The sequence below is a fragment of the Gymnoscopelus braueri genome, assembly GCF_963280865.1.
Source record: "Gymnoscopelus braueri genome assembly, chromosome: 7".
In the NCBI taxonomy this organism is placed as follows: Eukaryota; Metazoa; Chordata; class Actinopteri; order Myctophiformes; family Myctophidae; genus Gymnoscopelus; species Gymnoscopelus braueri.
This window is the reverse complement of record NC_137608.1, coordinates 22,717,536-22,734,987: the sequence shown is the minus strand read 5'-3', so window position 1 is coordinate 22,734,987 and position 17,452 is coordinate 22,717,536. Positions and strand designations below refer to the sequence as shown.

General features: G+C 41.2%; 1 protein-coding gene across 2 annotated transcripts; it reads right to left on the bottom strand.

Annotated features, from left to right (window-relative positions):
• Positions 1-1,005: 1,005 nt before the first annotated feature.
• cep78 (centrosomal protein 78) lies at positions 1,006-16,593 on the bottom strand. Of its 2 annotated transcripts, none has more exons than XM_080432768.1 (16): positions 16,528-16,593; positions 15,400-15,668; positions 14,717-14,892; positions 14,539-14,611; positions 14,301-14,404; positions 13,295-13,469; positions 12,806-12,919; positions 12,583-12,647; positions 12,334-12,439; positions 11,730-11,847; positions 10,850-10,892; positions 10,100-10,225; positions 9,860-9,937; positions 8,376-8,557; positions 2,784-2,955; positions 1,006-2,147 (listed from the first exon to the last, which is right to left on the bottom strand). In XM_080432768.1, exons 2-16 carry the CDS (start codon positions 15,659-15,661, stop codon positions 1,497-1,499), a joined length of 2,445 nt encoding a protein of 814 aa, XP_080288894.1. In that variant the 5' UTR covers positions 15,662-15,668; positions 16,528-16,593; the 3' UTR covers positions 1,006-1,496. The 2 variants fall into 2 exon arrangements, with proteins under 2 accessions (XP_080288894.1, XP_080288895.1); XM_080432769.1 differs by having other exon boundaries at positions 1,006-2,132.
• Positions 16,594-17,452: the final 859 nt, after the last annotated feature.

Below are 17,452 nucleotides of genomic sequence, written 5' to 3'. Positions count from 1 at the left end.
GGGAATGAGTAGAAAATTCCTTCCTCTTACATAATCACTTCGAGTAATTCTAATTTTAGCCATACTTCAGTTGCACATACTGCATTTTCCCCACTTTCAACACAACTATATAGCACAGTAGCTATTCAGTAATGATGTAACTCTTCCCCTTTTGCTACACTGAATTCTGTAATAACTGTAGAGCTGGAAAATCTATTAACATGCTGAGCAAACTGGTAAAATGATTACTAGCAGCACTGTCAGCATTCTTAAGTGAATCAGAAGTAGACACTGGAGATGACCATGGGTCATGATCTAAACTTGTTGCTACCGTTGTAAATAGTTTTGGTTTTTTACTGGCTGGTGTTTTGTCTTCTGTGCGAATGGAAAACATGTGCATTCTCCACCGGAACAATTCATCCAACGTCCGACTGACAGCCACAAATCTTGCCTCGTTCCCATTACCTCGTGTCACTCTGGGACACAACGGCACCAGAAAAGACCGTAAACAAGAATATGCAGTAAACATAAACATGGATCCCCCTTTCGGATACTCTGTTACTATTCTTAAACGATTAAATGTGATTGGAGGCTGCAAATTGCTACCTTTGAACAAAACTGGGTTAGTATTAATTGTGAAACCACCTATAGATAGATACACACACACACACACACACACACACACACACACACACACACACACACACACACACACACACACACACACACACACACACACACACACACACACACACACACACACACACACACACACACACACACACACACACACACACACACACACACACACACACACACACACACACACACATTGATTCAAGAGTCCATGATGTTCCCTGTTACTTCCATCTCTCCAGGCCAAAAAACACTGTCTATCCAACAGACATTCCTGGTTACAACTCAGCTCTGAAAGCTCAAAACAACATGTAACATTTCACAGAACTGGCAGCACAATGGGTCCCATTAGACTAAATAGAAGTTAATACACACCTTCATCAAACAATATAATGTTGAAACGTTTATTGCAAAAATATATTTGGGGGAAGGTGGGAGTTATAAAACAGGAATAGAAAATTACGAAAATAATTTGGCATTAATCTCAACAAAAACGAAAAACATTTAAACAAACTCCCATAAAAACTAATTGTAAAATTTGTACCAAAAATGTAACATGAAGCTAAATTAGCGTTATTCTCAGTAAGAGTAGCATTTCTTTTTACAAAAAAACCCACTTTGGCTAGGATCTATCAAATCCTATTTCACTGTTGGGTTGGCCTTTACTTAAAACCTCATGACCACAGACCACTCGGCCTTTAGAACGTCCAAAAACAAAACAAGGAAAAACAAAAAGGGAAATGCGTTGATGGGATGGAACTATTACATCAACCTTTTGTTGTTGACTCCACTAACAATCACTACAGGGAACTTTAGTCAGGAGAAAAGGAGGCGGGGAAGAGTTGACATCAGGTTGGTTAATATTTCTCCTGGTCAGCTAATCAGAAGGATCTGTCATCATCTGACCGTCCACCCAGACTGCCCAGAGATCTGACCTGTGCCACGGTGTCCAGCCCCACGTAGGCTTTCACCTCTGACCCCTCCGACCCCGAACAACCCGCTGTCCGTCGCCTTCTACCTCCGCTCCCCTTTGACCCCGAGGAGGCCACCGACTCTGCCTTCTCACTCATGATGTCACTTACGCTTGACCTCACGGACAAATCACTGAGGGACCCGTCGCTGTGGATGGAGCTGTAAACATTGCTGTGCTTGAAGCTATATCCATGGGAACCGTCGCTATGGTGGGAGTTGCTGTTACTGTGGCCGACGAGGGAGACTGGTTTAGACACCTTTCCGTGAGAGCTGCTCACGAGGAAACTTTTGTTGCTATGGGATCCACTGCCGTAAGATCGGTGGCTACGGAAGCTGCGCTCTGACCCAGAGTCATGCTGCACTTCAGGTTTTGAGTACTCATCTGGCTCCTGTCCACCGTCCTCCAGATCCACGTGGGGGTCTATAGCAGGTCCACTAGGCTGGCTGAGAGGCAGTTCAGTTGGTCTATCTGCAGACAAGAACCCCCTGGGCGAGGCTGGTGGTCTGTGGTCAAGGCTGCCAGCTGGGTCCCTTGAGGCAGCACGCTGGGGATTACCAACCTGGGTGTAAGATATAGTAGAGCTGTGATGAGACCATTTTCAAGCCTTTATTTAACAGCGATAGTGGAGATAAGACAAGAAATGTGGAGTGCGAGTAGGGAAATTATGCAACAAATGACACAAAATCAAACGGGGACTCGCTGACCTTGGACATCATGACTATTTACCCCGTTGTTTGTTGACTAGGAATCATACCATTTACTTAGCTTTTGTTCTTTTAAGTCTAGATAAAAGCGTCTGCTAAATTGTAAATAAGTTCCATAACCACTTGGCTGTTGGGGCGCCACAAACATCATTTTAATTTCTTCTTTGTCATACGACAAAGAACTATTTTGATGAAGAACCTAAAACCGATGACCAGCCTTTCAAGATTCATGATTCTGTTGCATAACCAAAATAATACTTCTGAGGTGTTATATTGGGAGATATTGGCACTGATATGATGACAGCAGAACACCAGTGTCAATATTATAGCACTCCTCTTCATGTATTATTGCCTAAGTACATACTGGCAGTATTAATACTTTACCAGTTGTAACTTGTACTGAGCTAAGTGATTACGTCAACCAATCAACCAATAGCGATATATGATTTCTATGACAATTGCTTGTTTGCTTAACATTCCAATAGACTTACTGTATATGCTGCATCTGTTTCTCCCTCAACATTCTGAAAACCTCCTTCACCTACAGGTGGTGATGCTTCCCATCCCAGACGTTGCGCCACAGTGGAAGAGGAGAGCTGAGGTCTCCCCAGAGAGCTGAAGTCTGCCTGGTCAATCCCAGCGACGGCGGCTAGCTGACCTAGGCTAGAAGGAACAAAGAATCAATTGGATGTTGAATTGGACGTCCCAGTTTACCGATTATGGAATATGGTCACTGAAACTACTCATTATTTAAGACTTTTTAAGGCCTATAATTCAGATCTTTAGATTTTAGACTTAAACCCTGCATTTACAACTCATGTTAACCCATTGAGACCTGAAGCCGATTCTACATGTCTCCTAAATCTCAGTATTCTGAAAAACGTATGTTTCTATATCAGTGATGCTCAATCTTTTTCATGTGAAGGACCCCCAAAATGATATATATTTGGCCACGGACCCCCATCAAAATATTTTGTTCCAGGGACCCCCCCCCCCCCCCCAGAAGCAAAGATTTGAGTTAAAAATGTTTGCTTTAAAATATATATATTCAAAGATTTGCGCACATTTTCACGATAAAAAAAAAATAGCAGATCTACAAGCTCGTAGCGCGGCACTCGTGCCGCGCTACGAGTACATTATGACATCTGTGTGCTCAAGCCATAGATGCCAACTGACCCAACCCAGACTGAAACCCAAGGAGACAGAAATTATGAAAATTATAGTCCCATAGCAAATACGTATACAAGTAGACCTACTGGAAAGTGCAGTTGATGGACACTTACCGTAATATCAATCTCTAGGCTATCAATCTCTGATTTTGGTGGAGTCCCCAGATGACAGTACAGTGACCCCCCCACCACTTATCAGGGTTGGGGGTAGTGATGTGTCGGTCATGATCGATCCGTTCATAAGAACTAGTTATTTGCCGTGAGCGTGAACGAACACGTTCATGACTCGAAACTGTTGCGTTCACGATTTCATTCATGCCCCCCCTCCCCCTCCCCCGCACACGCACACACGACGGGCGGGCTGTTATTCCTCCCGCGACAGACAGACCATCAGACAGACAGAAAGCCTGCTGTAGAGTTTTCCAGTATAGACATGCATGCGTATTGCTATTTGAATTGAAATAGGTAGCCTACTGTTGTTCCTGGACAAAAGACAGATAGTGTTAGCACCACATTTAAGTATCAAAAGAAATAAATATGCATGGTCCTAGACAAAGGACAGATAGGTCAATTAACACGTCTTAGTTTGAGTAGAAGATGCAAATAGTATGCTACAGCTACTATTCATGAAGTTAATAGTAGTTAAAGACATGGTTGGAAATCGATAGTCATGTGAGTGTACTGACTTGGGCTGCTTTATAATAATTATTATTATAAATAATTATCGACAAATAAAAATAACTTTACATTATATATTGCAGTAATTTATTACTTCTACACATTATATTACAAAGAAGATGGTGCAATTAGATCGTGAATGACAGTGCTGTGTTTCTGTACAGACTGTGCAGTCATGTCAGTGGGATCAGATGCACACAGTTGCATGCAGTTAGCGTAGTGCATCGCATACGCTCCGCCGGGACCGGAAGCGCTACTGAACGAGAACGTGAACGAATCATTTGAACGAATCTTTGCTGTGAACGTGAACGAAATCGTTCGTTCACCGAAATGAAATGTTTTTCCCACCACTAGTTGGGGGGTCCCCAGTTCAGATATGCTTATTTTGGGGGGTCGTGGCCTGAAAAGGTTGAGAACCACTGCCCTAGAACAAGGTCCTGCAAGGCCCTGTATAGTTCAATGGCCATGGGTATTGATCCAGACATGGATATGAATTGATCCAGAAATTGATCTGTATTGATCCAGACAAAAGGGAAAGTTTCATTAGAACATTTTGCTTAATATTTTTGACCTGAGAATTAAAAAAATGTCAAATATGCTAATTTTATGTATACAAGGCTTTGCATGGGTTAATCCCCCCCAATACACTCAATTCCCACACATTTCATACATATGTTATTTCTGCTGCTACGTGATGTCTTTATTTGTACAAGAGACTGAGACTTAATTTTTTGAGTACACTCTTTATGTATATTGGATATTGTCTGTTTTGATATTTGACTCCCCCCCCCTCTATTCTTATCATTTAAATGGAACTACAATGCATGGGTAGCTTGTACAAAAACCTGTAAACATGTGATATGACAAATGAAGTGAAGTTGAAGTTTAAATGAAGGCTGGCAGTGGCATTGATGGCACCAGGACCACCACTAGAGGGGACTGTTAGGCGTCATGTTTGGAAATAATGTGCTGTCAGTATATAACTAAGGGAAGTAAACTTTGGAATGACCAACCACTTGTAATAAGGGAATTGCCCTACAGTACATGTCCCATTTTACTTTAAAGACCCATCTAAAACAATGGCTCAAGGCAAGCCAAAACTGTGATCACTTTTGTAATGTAATACATGTTGTACAGTGTATTTTGTTTTGTATTTGTGTATTTGTATATGTTTATTCCACTAATATTTCTGTTTTTGTTACCTGCCTAGGGACTAGTAAAGTAGCATTTTTTATTAACTCTGGCATGTTTACATCTTATATTTGATGTTCATTAATGTGCTCTGTCCCTATGAAATAAATAAATATAAATACATTAAAGGTATTGAACAGCACTCAGGGAGCTCAGTGTGTTACTCAAGGACACTTTGTCATAATGTCAAAAGGAGCTGGATCCTTCGGAATCTGAGGTGACCACTCTCTCCTGAGCCCCTGGCCTGCTGCCCAAAAAAAAGGAGAAAGTGAAAGTGTCTCAAAACAAAACTGTACTGATGTCCCATGTTAATGCTACTGCTGGGAAATATATTTTAGGAGGAGAGCTGACCTGGCTTACAACACCAATGTTATTAGCTTACAAAACACAGACAGCAGAAAATATCCATGGAAATTCCAAACTGTTACAAAACTGGAACACTATGATCAGAATGAAAATGACAGTAACCGTACCAAACACCAAACTTGCAGCCATGCTGTCAAAATAAGAGGGGGATTGTGGGGTGTGCTGGTTCACTCTGGGATCAACAGGGTTACTGTTCAAGTAAGATCAAATCTGCCCATCCAACTTGATTACCAGTGTTATTTATTTATTTATTTTCTAAAATGTTATCCCACGATTTTGAGCTCATGCCTCCTTCTATGCATGTGAGCTAACAAGCCTTCATCACCTGACAGGGGGGAGTTTCCCCGGTTGGACGTAGCACGTGGAAGAAACACGTTATTCCAACCAGTTCTTTTCCCCTCCTTTCCCCTCCATCAGGTGCCAGGGCTGACCAGGGGGAGGCAGTATAAAGACCAGGATTACTGCATGTTTTTGTGAGGGTACCTACCCTAGGGGACACAGGGAGAACATGCAAACTCCACACAGAAACGCCCTTTCTCCAACCCCACCTAGGGTATGGCCACTGATGTGGGAGGAGAGGACACGCCCCCAGCGCCCAAATCGAACACAGGACCTTCTAGCTGTGAGGCGACAGCGCTACCAACTGCCCACCGTGCCCCTATTACGATTACCAGTGTTATGACCGAATCCAGCTTTGTTGGATCTCCAAAAATGGTAATCTAATAAAGAGTCAAATTGATACATTTACACAATGGTGTAGCTAGGTTGCTGTAACCACACACAAAAAAAATTCTGATAGTTAACTCATTGAGTGCCATTGACGTGTTTCACGTGTTTTACCGCTATGGCGCAACGTGCCAATTTTTACCTTGAAAAAATCTCTGGCACTGGGACAACATTGCCAGAAATAATTCTGGCAATTCTGGCACTCAGTGAGTTAAATATGCATTTAATTATCCTTCGTAAATCTATATTTTTCTAAAACCTGACTTTGAATTATATGTAGGTTTATACACTTAATCTAACATTAAACCATTAAGTATTGCAATCCCACTTACTATCCCATAGATTGCTCTGGGTGTGGTGCAAAAGATGCATCTGCTGCTCAGTGGCGTCCACAGGAATTACATTTAGGGCAGGCGAGATTTTTTTTGGCACCCCCCCCCCCCCTCCCCTCTATTACCCCCAAAAGATTAATTTCAACTCAATCGAAAATCGGCGATCGAAAACGGCCAAATGTTTCTTCAGGAATCTGAATCAGCCCCCAGGTTGCTAGGCCTTGAGATTCACTTCATCATCTTGACAGACCAAGTTATATTGTACATAGGGCAGTGTAGTGATGTCAGTGTTGACTCACTCCTCCTTCATACTGTAGGTTCAGAGTCAGACTTTGGTGGGGCTCCTTATAAGACTTTCTTTTGGCCCCGACTGGCATGTATGTCATATGCATTCACTTCTAGTTATCTTGCCAATGCCCTGTTCTGGGCATGTCATAATAGACAAACATTTGAAAACATGCAAACATTTCATGAAAATAGGTGATCTACAAGCTTACAGCTTGTAGATCGACTATTTTCGGTGAAGAGATTTGGTATAGAGAGAAAAAACGAGGGAGCCAAGTATAGACCCCTGGGGGACCGCAGTCAATGAAGTATATAGGGTTTAAGTGGTTAAAGTATGTCCAGACCGTAACTAGTCACTTGTATTTGGTCAATACTTGACCCAGAGCCAAACATAATGGCCTCTGGGAGGACACCATGAGCTCAATTTCCATCAGTCTGCTCTTGTTGCTCATTAGAAAAGGTCACTTTCATTTTCATTTCACCTCTGTCCACTGTATTCCAGTTTGGGCAGGTTTATATGCCAACTGGCACAATGGCTGGGTAAGTAACAAAATAAAATCTGTGTTTCCGAGAATGGTCAGCAATGCCATCATATTCTCCATCAGTTGAGTTTCGTTTTGAGACTGACAAAAGGACCCTTTCATTTTCTAACTCTCCTTGTCTGAGTCTGGATCAGGTGATGTTGTTGGACACTGAACTAAATTATAAATGGAGAAAGGGAAGACCTTTGTTAGTCCTGTGGGGACATTTCTGTTTCAGCTTCACCCAGCTGATGGCTGCTCAGGGAGAGCAGTTGGGGGTTAAGTGTCTTGCTCATGGATACATAGCCGGGGTTGGGAGGCAAACCAGAGACCTTCTGTTTCCCAGACGGCCTCTCTAGCCATTCAGCTATAGCCGCCCAGTTATACACGACATTGCAGGAACTTATCGAATGGCATTTCAGCTGAGGCTGTTTAGAGAATGAAAAAGGGGTTCTAGGCCCGGACCGCTGGTGTAGAGGTCCGCGCACCTACTGTAGGCTTTAATGTAGCCTGACAGCGCATCGTGAGTTCAATCCCGTTCCCGACAATCTATGGTGCATCTCTCTCCCAGTTTCCTGTCAATCTCTACTCTCCACTATAAATAAAGGCAGAAAAGCCCCCAAGAATATCTTTAAAAAATAAAAAGGGGTTCTCACTAGCACATGCCAGACACAGAAACAGGGATGTTGCCTAGAGGTGAACTTAGGGTTCTTTTCCATTCTAGAGGGGTAGGTACTGTTGCAAGTATTGAAGCAACTGGTCAGTTTAAGGTTTTGAGGAAAATTTTATTTCTATTGTCTTATAAATGTACCTACCCAGCATCCTTCAGGAGGTCCAGGAAGGCGTGAAACTTGGTAAATGAGTTCTCAATACTATCCAGGACTGCCTCGTCCTCAAGGGCACTGGAGGCAGATGCCGCTGACCGAGAGTTAGGGGCCACAAGCGCCTCAGACATAGAAAGGTTGACGCTGCGAAGACGTGCATTCTCCATCTCATACTGAACAGGAAAGAAGAAAAGATTGCAAATGTACACTTCAATACTTATGCCATGCAATATATGCCAGTCTGATCTATCCATCTAGGATCTACCTGGGATAGCTAAAATCTGTTATGATTGGCTCCTGGCATCAAGAAAACTACTGCAATGAAAATAATTAATCAGGAACTATTGGTTTTGTAGCTTGACATTGTTGTCCTCTACTTGTGCAGATGTAATGTACAAATATAAAATGCTAAAAATAGTTTTGGCACATTGTAATGGTAGGCAAGAGCTCTGTCCAAGTGTTTTTTTTTATTAGACCTATACAACAGTATGCTGTGTTCAATAGAATATTCACATAATGTAATATTTGAACATTTGCCAGCAGGACTTAAATTGGAGTGAATGTTTAAACACCCAACCCTATTACTCCTGGTTGTCACAATATCTTCAAGTTGGGATAAAATCAGCACTAGAAAACTGCTTGCCATAAGTTATTCATGCCTACATCATTGGCTCGATTTCAACAGGAACACATTTAAGTACATTACCTCTGTACATTTTTGCACGATGTATTAGCATCATTTCACTTGCATAATATGATTACATACTTACAATACATAGCATAATATGTGTTAATAAGACTGAAAATCTTATATTTTAGAAGTTTTCGGACATTTGACTAATAATGCTACAGTAGCTCTGCTTGTTGGTTACTGTTTGATGAGGTCCATGCATAGGAAGGCCTGTCAAACATGGTCAGAAAGGATTCCTTAGATCACACTCATGACTCAAAAGTATGTGTTGTTTACAAGATAAGCAGAAACGTCTCATACATTATGTGGCGTTCCTGTTTGACCAACACTCGGGGGACACTCAGTGTTGTTTACAGCAGAACATTATGACAACACTGAGAAACACACCGTGAACTTAAAACAGGATCTTTTGTTAAAAAGATAAGCATAGAATGTCATCGCGATGTGTGTCATGGCAACAATAGGGCAGTTTCTGTGTCACCAAAAGAGTGCATTGAATGGTTTTAAATCTGTCACTACTCAGCGCTAAATACATTTGGTGAGGTTATGATGCATTTCCACCATGACAACATAAGACTCCTTTCAGAATACTGGCTGAAGCTGAACACAAATTAAACTCATGAATTAAAAACCTAATAGTAGTTATTATGTAAATCAAGCACACCACACTCAAATACTTGAATTGGTCTGACGCTATCAACTGGTCCTCAATGTAATACCATCCACTGAGAGCAGTTAACACAGCTGCAGTAGCCATGTGAAAACTCTGGAAGAGTATCAGTACCTCCATGACCCTGGACTCAGCTTTCAGTCTGGCTCTGCGCTCTTCTGCCAGTCTCATATGACAATCCTCTAGCTCCATCTGCAGGAGTCAGAGACACACACACACACCATGTGAATGTTTGAAACGGGTCAAAACCTGTGTTTGTGTTTGTGTGTGCGTGCGTGCGTGAGTTAATTTAAAACAGTGGAAAAGTCAATGGCAAGATCCCAAATAACAGCCATATTCACCCATAGAGCTTACCTGCATACGTCGAAGGCTGACAGCAGATGGAGTCGGCTCAACTTCAACCACCACCTCCTCTACCTCCTCCTCTTCCTCCTCTTCGTCCAACTCGGATTCCAAGGTAACTTTCACAGAGGCTGCACCCTGTTGAAGACCGTATAGTAATGTTTTACTGTATAGCAGTGTTTTACTGTATAGTAGTGTTTTACTGTGCAGAAAGACTATGAATGCTTCAACACTATAGAGAATGATACAAATAACTAAACTCAACACAATTACATGGATTAAAGCTAAATCAAAATGTCTGTATTGACTGATAAGTCCTAATGTGCGATTTGTGAAACAGCATTAAAGGAGCCCTCCAAACTAGCGTTGATTCCTAACCAATTAACACAATATGTAAAATGATGATGTTTTAGTTTAGTAATACTGTTCCTGCTGCAGCCAACCAGCTGAAGAAATTACAGATTGACCTTTGCTTTTATATGAAATATCCTATCTACAAGCTCTCAATGCATCTGCAAGATATTGAGAGCTTGTAGATCGGCTATTTTCGCTGTGCAACATGCTCTCATATAAGACATGCTGGCTTCTATGGAATCCAAATGACTGAAATCAGTCGAGGCGACTGAGAACTTTAATCCATGCAACAAGTAGTGGCAGCAGATCTGGATGTCAGACCATATTCATGTTCATGTATAGGCAATAGTGGACATTCTGTTCACAACTCGGATAAAGCAAAGTAGAACAAAAAAGGCTTTTCCATACCTGAAAGCTCTGCTCCACCATGGTAAGACCAGGAGGCAGACCTCTGAAACAAAACTATATTTCAGACTACTTTGTTCTACTTCAGCACATACACGCTCCACTAGAGATTTGGAAGTTAATTGTCTTTCTAATTTAAATTATGACAGGTTTTTGGCATGGGAATATTGACAAGGAAGACTTTTGCACACCTTCATAATATAAAACGAAAAGTACGTCAGAGAAGACCAAGCTAGGGTCAACAAACTTGGAAGAAAAAGCTCCCGCACAGTGTCTTCAAATGCAAGAGATCAGAATTAGTTTACTGGGAAACACAAAGTTTTGGTCCTGAAACCCTCATGGGGTTGTCTTAGGTTAAGACAACCTGATGAAGGCTTCAGGACCAAAATGTTGTGTTTCCCAGAACACAAATCCAGATTTTTAGCATTTTGAAGATTGTGTTTTTTTCTGGCATGGGAATGTTGCCATACATTGGATATGTCAACATTACTGTATGTCATTTGCAAATTAAGTAAAACAAAAAGTAAGTAAATAATTTTTAAGGTTAGGATTAGAGATCCAAAAAGGGTAATCTTTAGTACATTGCATAAATAAACACATTTATCAACAGTTGATCATAAAATGTTCACAATACTGTATGTTATCCAAGTTTGGGAAATAACTTCCCAAAGGTGTTGCAGTACGTAACGCAAGTCTTGCGTTTTTTAAATCATTATTATATAATAATTATTATAATGATGTGTTTTACTTCTCTTTTCTTGATGTTTTTGCTTCATTTAGATCAGCCTGAATCGAACAGGATGCTGCAAATATATGAATTCCTCTGACTGAACTGAAAGTGGTGTGTGAACTCTGATCCGCTCCGATCTGTGTATGTCCTCACCTCTGGCGTTCGGAACGTGCAGCAGTGCGCCAAGGCACACGACTTGAGCGACAAGGGGGCCTCTGTTGCTGGACAACTCCTGGACTCCACCTGCCAGCTGAGGTCCCTCTCCGAGGGGCTAGAACAGAACAGAGACACTGTCTTTTCAAAATGTTGTTTTAAAAAAATTCTAGAAAGAGCTTATAATGTACATATTTCACTGTCCAGTAACATGATTTTAAAGGCTAATTTATACTTCATCACACGACTCTTTCAACAAGTGTCGTTCAAAATAGTTTTTGACACATTCTCAGCTGAGGAGTGTGGAAGTTACCCAATAAGTAGTTGCTCAAAAGGGCAACGAAGTACTTAACATTTTGTCAAAGTCTCCCAAAAGGGCACCTCACTACAAATGGCTTCAATCATGAAGCAGTTATAACTGTAATTACACTGTTACGTATTATGATTTTGCATTATGACTGTTCATACTGTGACTACACACAGTATAGCTATCTAATTTTGACGAATACAATCCTATGAATACAATCCTATGATGATCCTATGAATAGAATTGGACAATTATGTACAGTTATGTGTATATGTTGAATGTACAGTGTATGTGTACCTATCCTGAATGTAGCTTTCCCTCTGGCTGTATTGGACAACTGTCTTCTTTTAGGGCCAGGAGGTTTCGGTGACTCTTTGTGGGTGGGTGGTTTGATCCAGTTGTACTGCAATAGAGAACAGTCAACATTCACGCTATGAAAAAACTAAAACTGTGAATCAGTGTATGTCTACAAGAACACATTTACATGAACAGGCCGCCTCATTCACGTACATAATGTTCGCTTGAACATTGACCACAAAACATTACCTCTGATGACTGTCCATCAGCGTTCATCAGGATCTTCTCTATTGTAGTTTTTATAAGCACCTTGTCTGTAGGAGGCAGGAGAACAAAACAACACAAGTCAAATAGACAAACAATCTACAGGAATGGTTTGTTGACCATTGTTTGATATGGACTGGACACATTGTATTAGCTTGAGCATCCTGAGAAAAGAAACCGCTATGAATTCTGGTGTGTGGCTCCTCACCGACTAAAGGGTTACTTCTGATATCCAGCACACAAAGAGTAGAGTTAGTCTTCAAGGACTCCAATAGACACTGAGCTCCCTTGTTGGACAGACCACACTTCTGCAGGTCCACAGCTGTTGGATAAATACATAATTAAATAAATAAATAATAAACAGGGGACCCCTTTGCTCCTCGCTTATTGTATTTTGACTACTTCACTATGGCTATTATAATGACTGCACTACTGTAATGTAGCATTACTAAATTCTCAGCATTTCCACAAATTGCATCTAAGGATCACCTCAGGCTATCAAATAGGGCTATGGCACCTTGCAAGTCTTATGCCTGCTGTCTGAAAGCATGTCCAAGAGCTTTAAGTATTAACCAGTTTTATGTTGGGAATGTCTAGGCACCATTTGCCAAGGCAGAATATTTAACCGACGGGTGGCAATAGCGTTTTTAGATTCTGAAAGAAACTGCAAAATGTGCACACACATACACACACGCACCTTTAACCCAAAGGTCCTCAGCCAGTTCGAGTGCAAGGGCTGCAGCCCCCCGGTCCCCAATGAGAAGGTTACAGTTGAGGGTGACTCGGCGGAGACCTGCCATTCCCTCAAATTGTGGTTGGCGATACCTCAGCGACTGAGCCCATCCTTCACCATGCCGCCGCATTCCCTGGTGCTGCAGGTGGGAATGTGATTGCAAAAAACATTAGGGACAGCAGCAAAACACCACATCGAATGAAGAGATTGGAATCAGGGGGGAAATTCCTGTACACGAGTCAATGTTAATCAAAAATAATTATGATAAAATTGTTAATTGAAAAGCATGAGTCCACATTTACTTTTACTCTCTTCTGTTTTCAAAAAGGCGCTGTAAGTGATATTTGTTTGTTCTATATTCTTAATCATCGCTATAGAGTGTTTGTTCAGTTAACAGGGGTCTCCAGGTCTCTCCAGTTCTTTAGTAAACAGAAAATACATTTTCAAGTCAGGATGCCAATTTCATCCAATCAGGAAAGAAAGCTCATACAGGATATAGGATAAACAAGTGAAATTGGAAGTATTGTCCATAAAACTGAAACACTGTCAAAGCTAAGCTGATACATGGTTTCTCTCTCCTGACTGGATGAAATGAGGGTCCCACCAGAAAATGTGTTTTCTGTAATAAAGAGCTGGAGAGACTTGTTACTGAACACACACTATAACAATAATTACTATCAGAATATACATTTAAATATTTTAACAAAACACTTTTAGTTTTAACCAAAAAAATATCACTTACAGCACCTTTAAGTGACAGGTCCAGGGAACTCAGATTAAGTTGCCACATTCAAACATGCCACTAGATGGCGACAGTAACTGCATTCACCGTTCTTCTCTCCATGGCATTCACAGAAAGAGGCTGTGATTTCTTTCCACAGAGTCTCAGCATACACTATGCTGCCTTGGAGAAACTAAACTATTGCAAAATTGTTCAAACAAAAAAAGCTTTAGTTACAAGATATTATACCTTGATTATGTTGGCCATGTGCTCAGCTCCTCTCCAGGTGAGATTACATCCCGTAAAATCCACTGTCTTAATACCTGCAGAGTACTTCACACTTTGGCAAATCGCTAAAAGTTAGACAGAGAACAAACTTGCATTACAGTCTAACAATAAGTCACTGTTTAGAGACTTGCAGAGTTAGAGGTGAAACAATGAAAGAGAAAAGTTATACAAAGTAAGTAGAAACTCTAAATACACATACCCTCTAACCCATCATCACCAATTGGACAGTTAGCCAGAGACAGGTTTTCCAAGGAGTTACTTTTTCCCAAACCCTAGACAGAATATAAAGGAATAGAACAGAGAAGAGACTGTGATAAATCAGCGTGGTGTCAGTCAAGCTTTATAGCTAGTCTACTTAGCCTAAGCCTATGTTGTACCTTTGTTAAAGTGATGAGGTCCCTTTCTCTCAGTGGAAGTCCATTAAGCTGTAGAGTCTTAAGACTGGGAGAGACAGCAAGACAATCTCTTAGTGCCTTACACAACTTCAGTATGGTGTCCTTGCAGCAGATAGCAGGGATCTTCTTCCTGTAGCTGGACTTGTAGCACCTGCTATCTGAGAGGAAGAGATGACCAAGTAAGTCACAAATCCTTTCCTTTACCAGTGATTCTCAACCTGTGGGTCGGGGCCCACTGGTGGGCCACGAGGGTATTACAAGTGTCTCCCAAATAATTACCAAAACACTAAGACTTAAATGATAATATAACGTTAATATGAAACAAAAATGAATATCGTTTTTTTTTTTACATGGAAAAATGAGTTTGTTATGATACCGATAAATAGGAATACAGTTAGATCCATTGATCCAAGCCAGAACACAATCGATTGATTGATCATTAAAATAAACATGGACTCTTTGACACTCTAATGTCTCTATTATGTCAAATGGACCTGACTACCTACACCATGGACTTGTTTGAGACGCCACCGTGGCACTAAATTACAGTGTCCTTGTTCTAGATATGTATTCTTTGTCCCCCAAAAAAGCTGAAAATAAACATGCTCAGAAAATGCACGTGGACAATAGTTAGGTTTCTTGTCATTCCTTTATCTCCACCTTACCTATGTCTCCAGCGTTTAGAGCAGCTTGGTACGTGCTGTGGATTGCAATGTGGTGCAGGTGTTTGTTGATAGAGATAGAGCCGAGTATGGGCAGCCAGTCTGTCGCTTTCACTCTGTCTCCACTGAGGTCCAGTATGCCTTTGGCCAGATTCATAGTTACTGCTGGAAGCGGTGCTGAGTCCTGCCTGGCACAGGCGTAGTCATAATACGCTTTGAAGTCCTCCGCACCACGCCGCCGAATCTGTGCACTGTCTTGGATCATTTTAGATCTATAGCAGAAAGGAATACAGACAATCCCACAAATTGTGAACATTACTTTTCTTTGTAAACTTGATATTTGCAGTAAGAGCTGAATGTACTACATACATACATACATAAATATATACACACACACAGACACAGACACAGACACACACACACACACACACACACACACACACACACACACACACACACACACACACACACACACACACACACACACACACACACACACACACACACACACACACACACACTCCTCTATGAACTGAATGCACAAGCCCTCAGGGCTTTTTGTGTTATCCTTTTAGCATCATTGTATAATTGTACCACTGTACTATTTGTTAGCTGTTAATAATGTATTCAATCAATAAAAAAATGCTATGTACCTGATTGATTGATTGAATACTTTATTAGAAGTTTGCAGAAAAAAGCACATGAAAGTACAGTTCAATACAAGGTCAGCTAAACCCATCCATTGGGGTCCTTTGTACTCAATTCCTAGTGACATTAAATGACAGGCAGATATACACTACTATGCAGAACATCATATAAGCAGTTTTTAAAAAATTAAAAAAAAGCAACTGACACATAATACTTTCACAGCAGTATCCCAAGTAACGTTTATAACGCTGTTGTTATGCTAATAATGAACACAAAACGTCTCGCGCAAACACAAGGATCCTGTTTGTTTAGAGAGATAGATACAGGACTAACATTACACTGTCAGATACACCTGTCAACTGATTAAACTTGGCTAACATTAGCCAGCTACCCCAAATAACGTCGGGTATTCAAACGACTCCATAATCATTTCATGACCTGCATACCGGTTATATAGACTAGAGCACCTAGAATGATAGTTACCTGCAGTTGGATCATGAACTGTTTAGATTAATGTTCCCTTGGTTTCCTAACTGCCCACAATCTCCTGGGGACCCGGTTGTTGTTGTCGTCGTTATGTTAATGAAGAGAAGAGAGGCGCTGTTCTGAGAGTAGCGACTGGCCCCCCCTGGTGCTGTGGAGGAGCAGTGGTCTAGTGCATGGGGTCTTCAACAGGGGGTCCGTGACCCCTAGGGGGTCCTCCGAGTTACTACAGGGGGCCGTCAGTCAAATCTTTGTGTGATAGGAACTTTTTTTTTTTTACATTAATCACTTGAACCTATTCTGGAAGAACTTTAGCCAAAAATAGCAGATCTACAAGCTCGGCTATTTTCGGCAAAGAGGTTTGGTGTAGAGGGAAAAAAGAGCAGACCAAGTACAGAGTGAAAGGTCAAGTTTTGAGGGTTTAAGTAGTTAAATGTCTGAAAATACACATTAACATGAATCCAACATACACTGATGATAGTGCTGTCAAACAAGTCTACGAGGCCATCTATGAAATCAATGAAAAATCTGCAACACAATTTTATTCAATATGTAGTGTGGGGGTCCCTGCTTCATCTCTCTCTCAATTAAGGGGTCCTTGGCCTGAAAAACGTTGAAGACCCCTAGTCTAGTGTAAAGCGCTTGCGTGGAAGCAGTGGGTGGTCCTTTCTGCTGGGAGGGAAATGTCTCTCCCTTCAAAACCCAGCCATTATAAAGTGTTATGGTTTGAACAGGAATAGTTCCTGTGTATTACAGAAATGGGAACTGGATTCTACTGTCTATTTAAAAGTAATTGTATGCATGCGTTCCTTTCCTCCTCGTCCCAAAAATATATCACATTACTTCAGCTTTTCGATGGTTTCAGAAAATTGGCCTGTCTAAAGACTGTGGCACATCATTTTATCATCCTACAGATTTGTCTTTT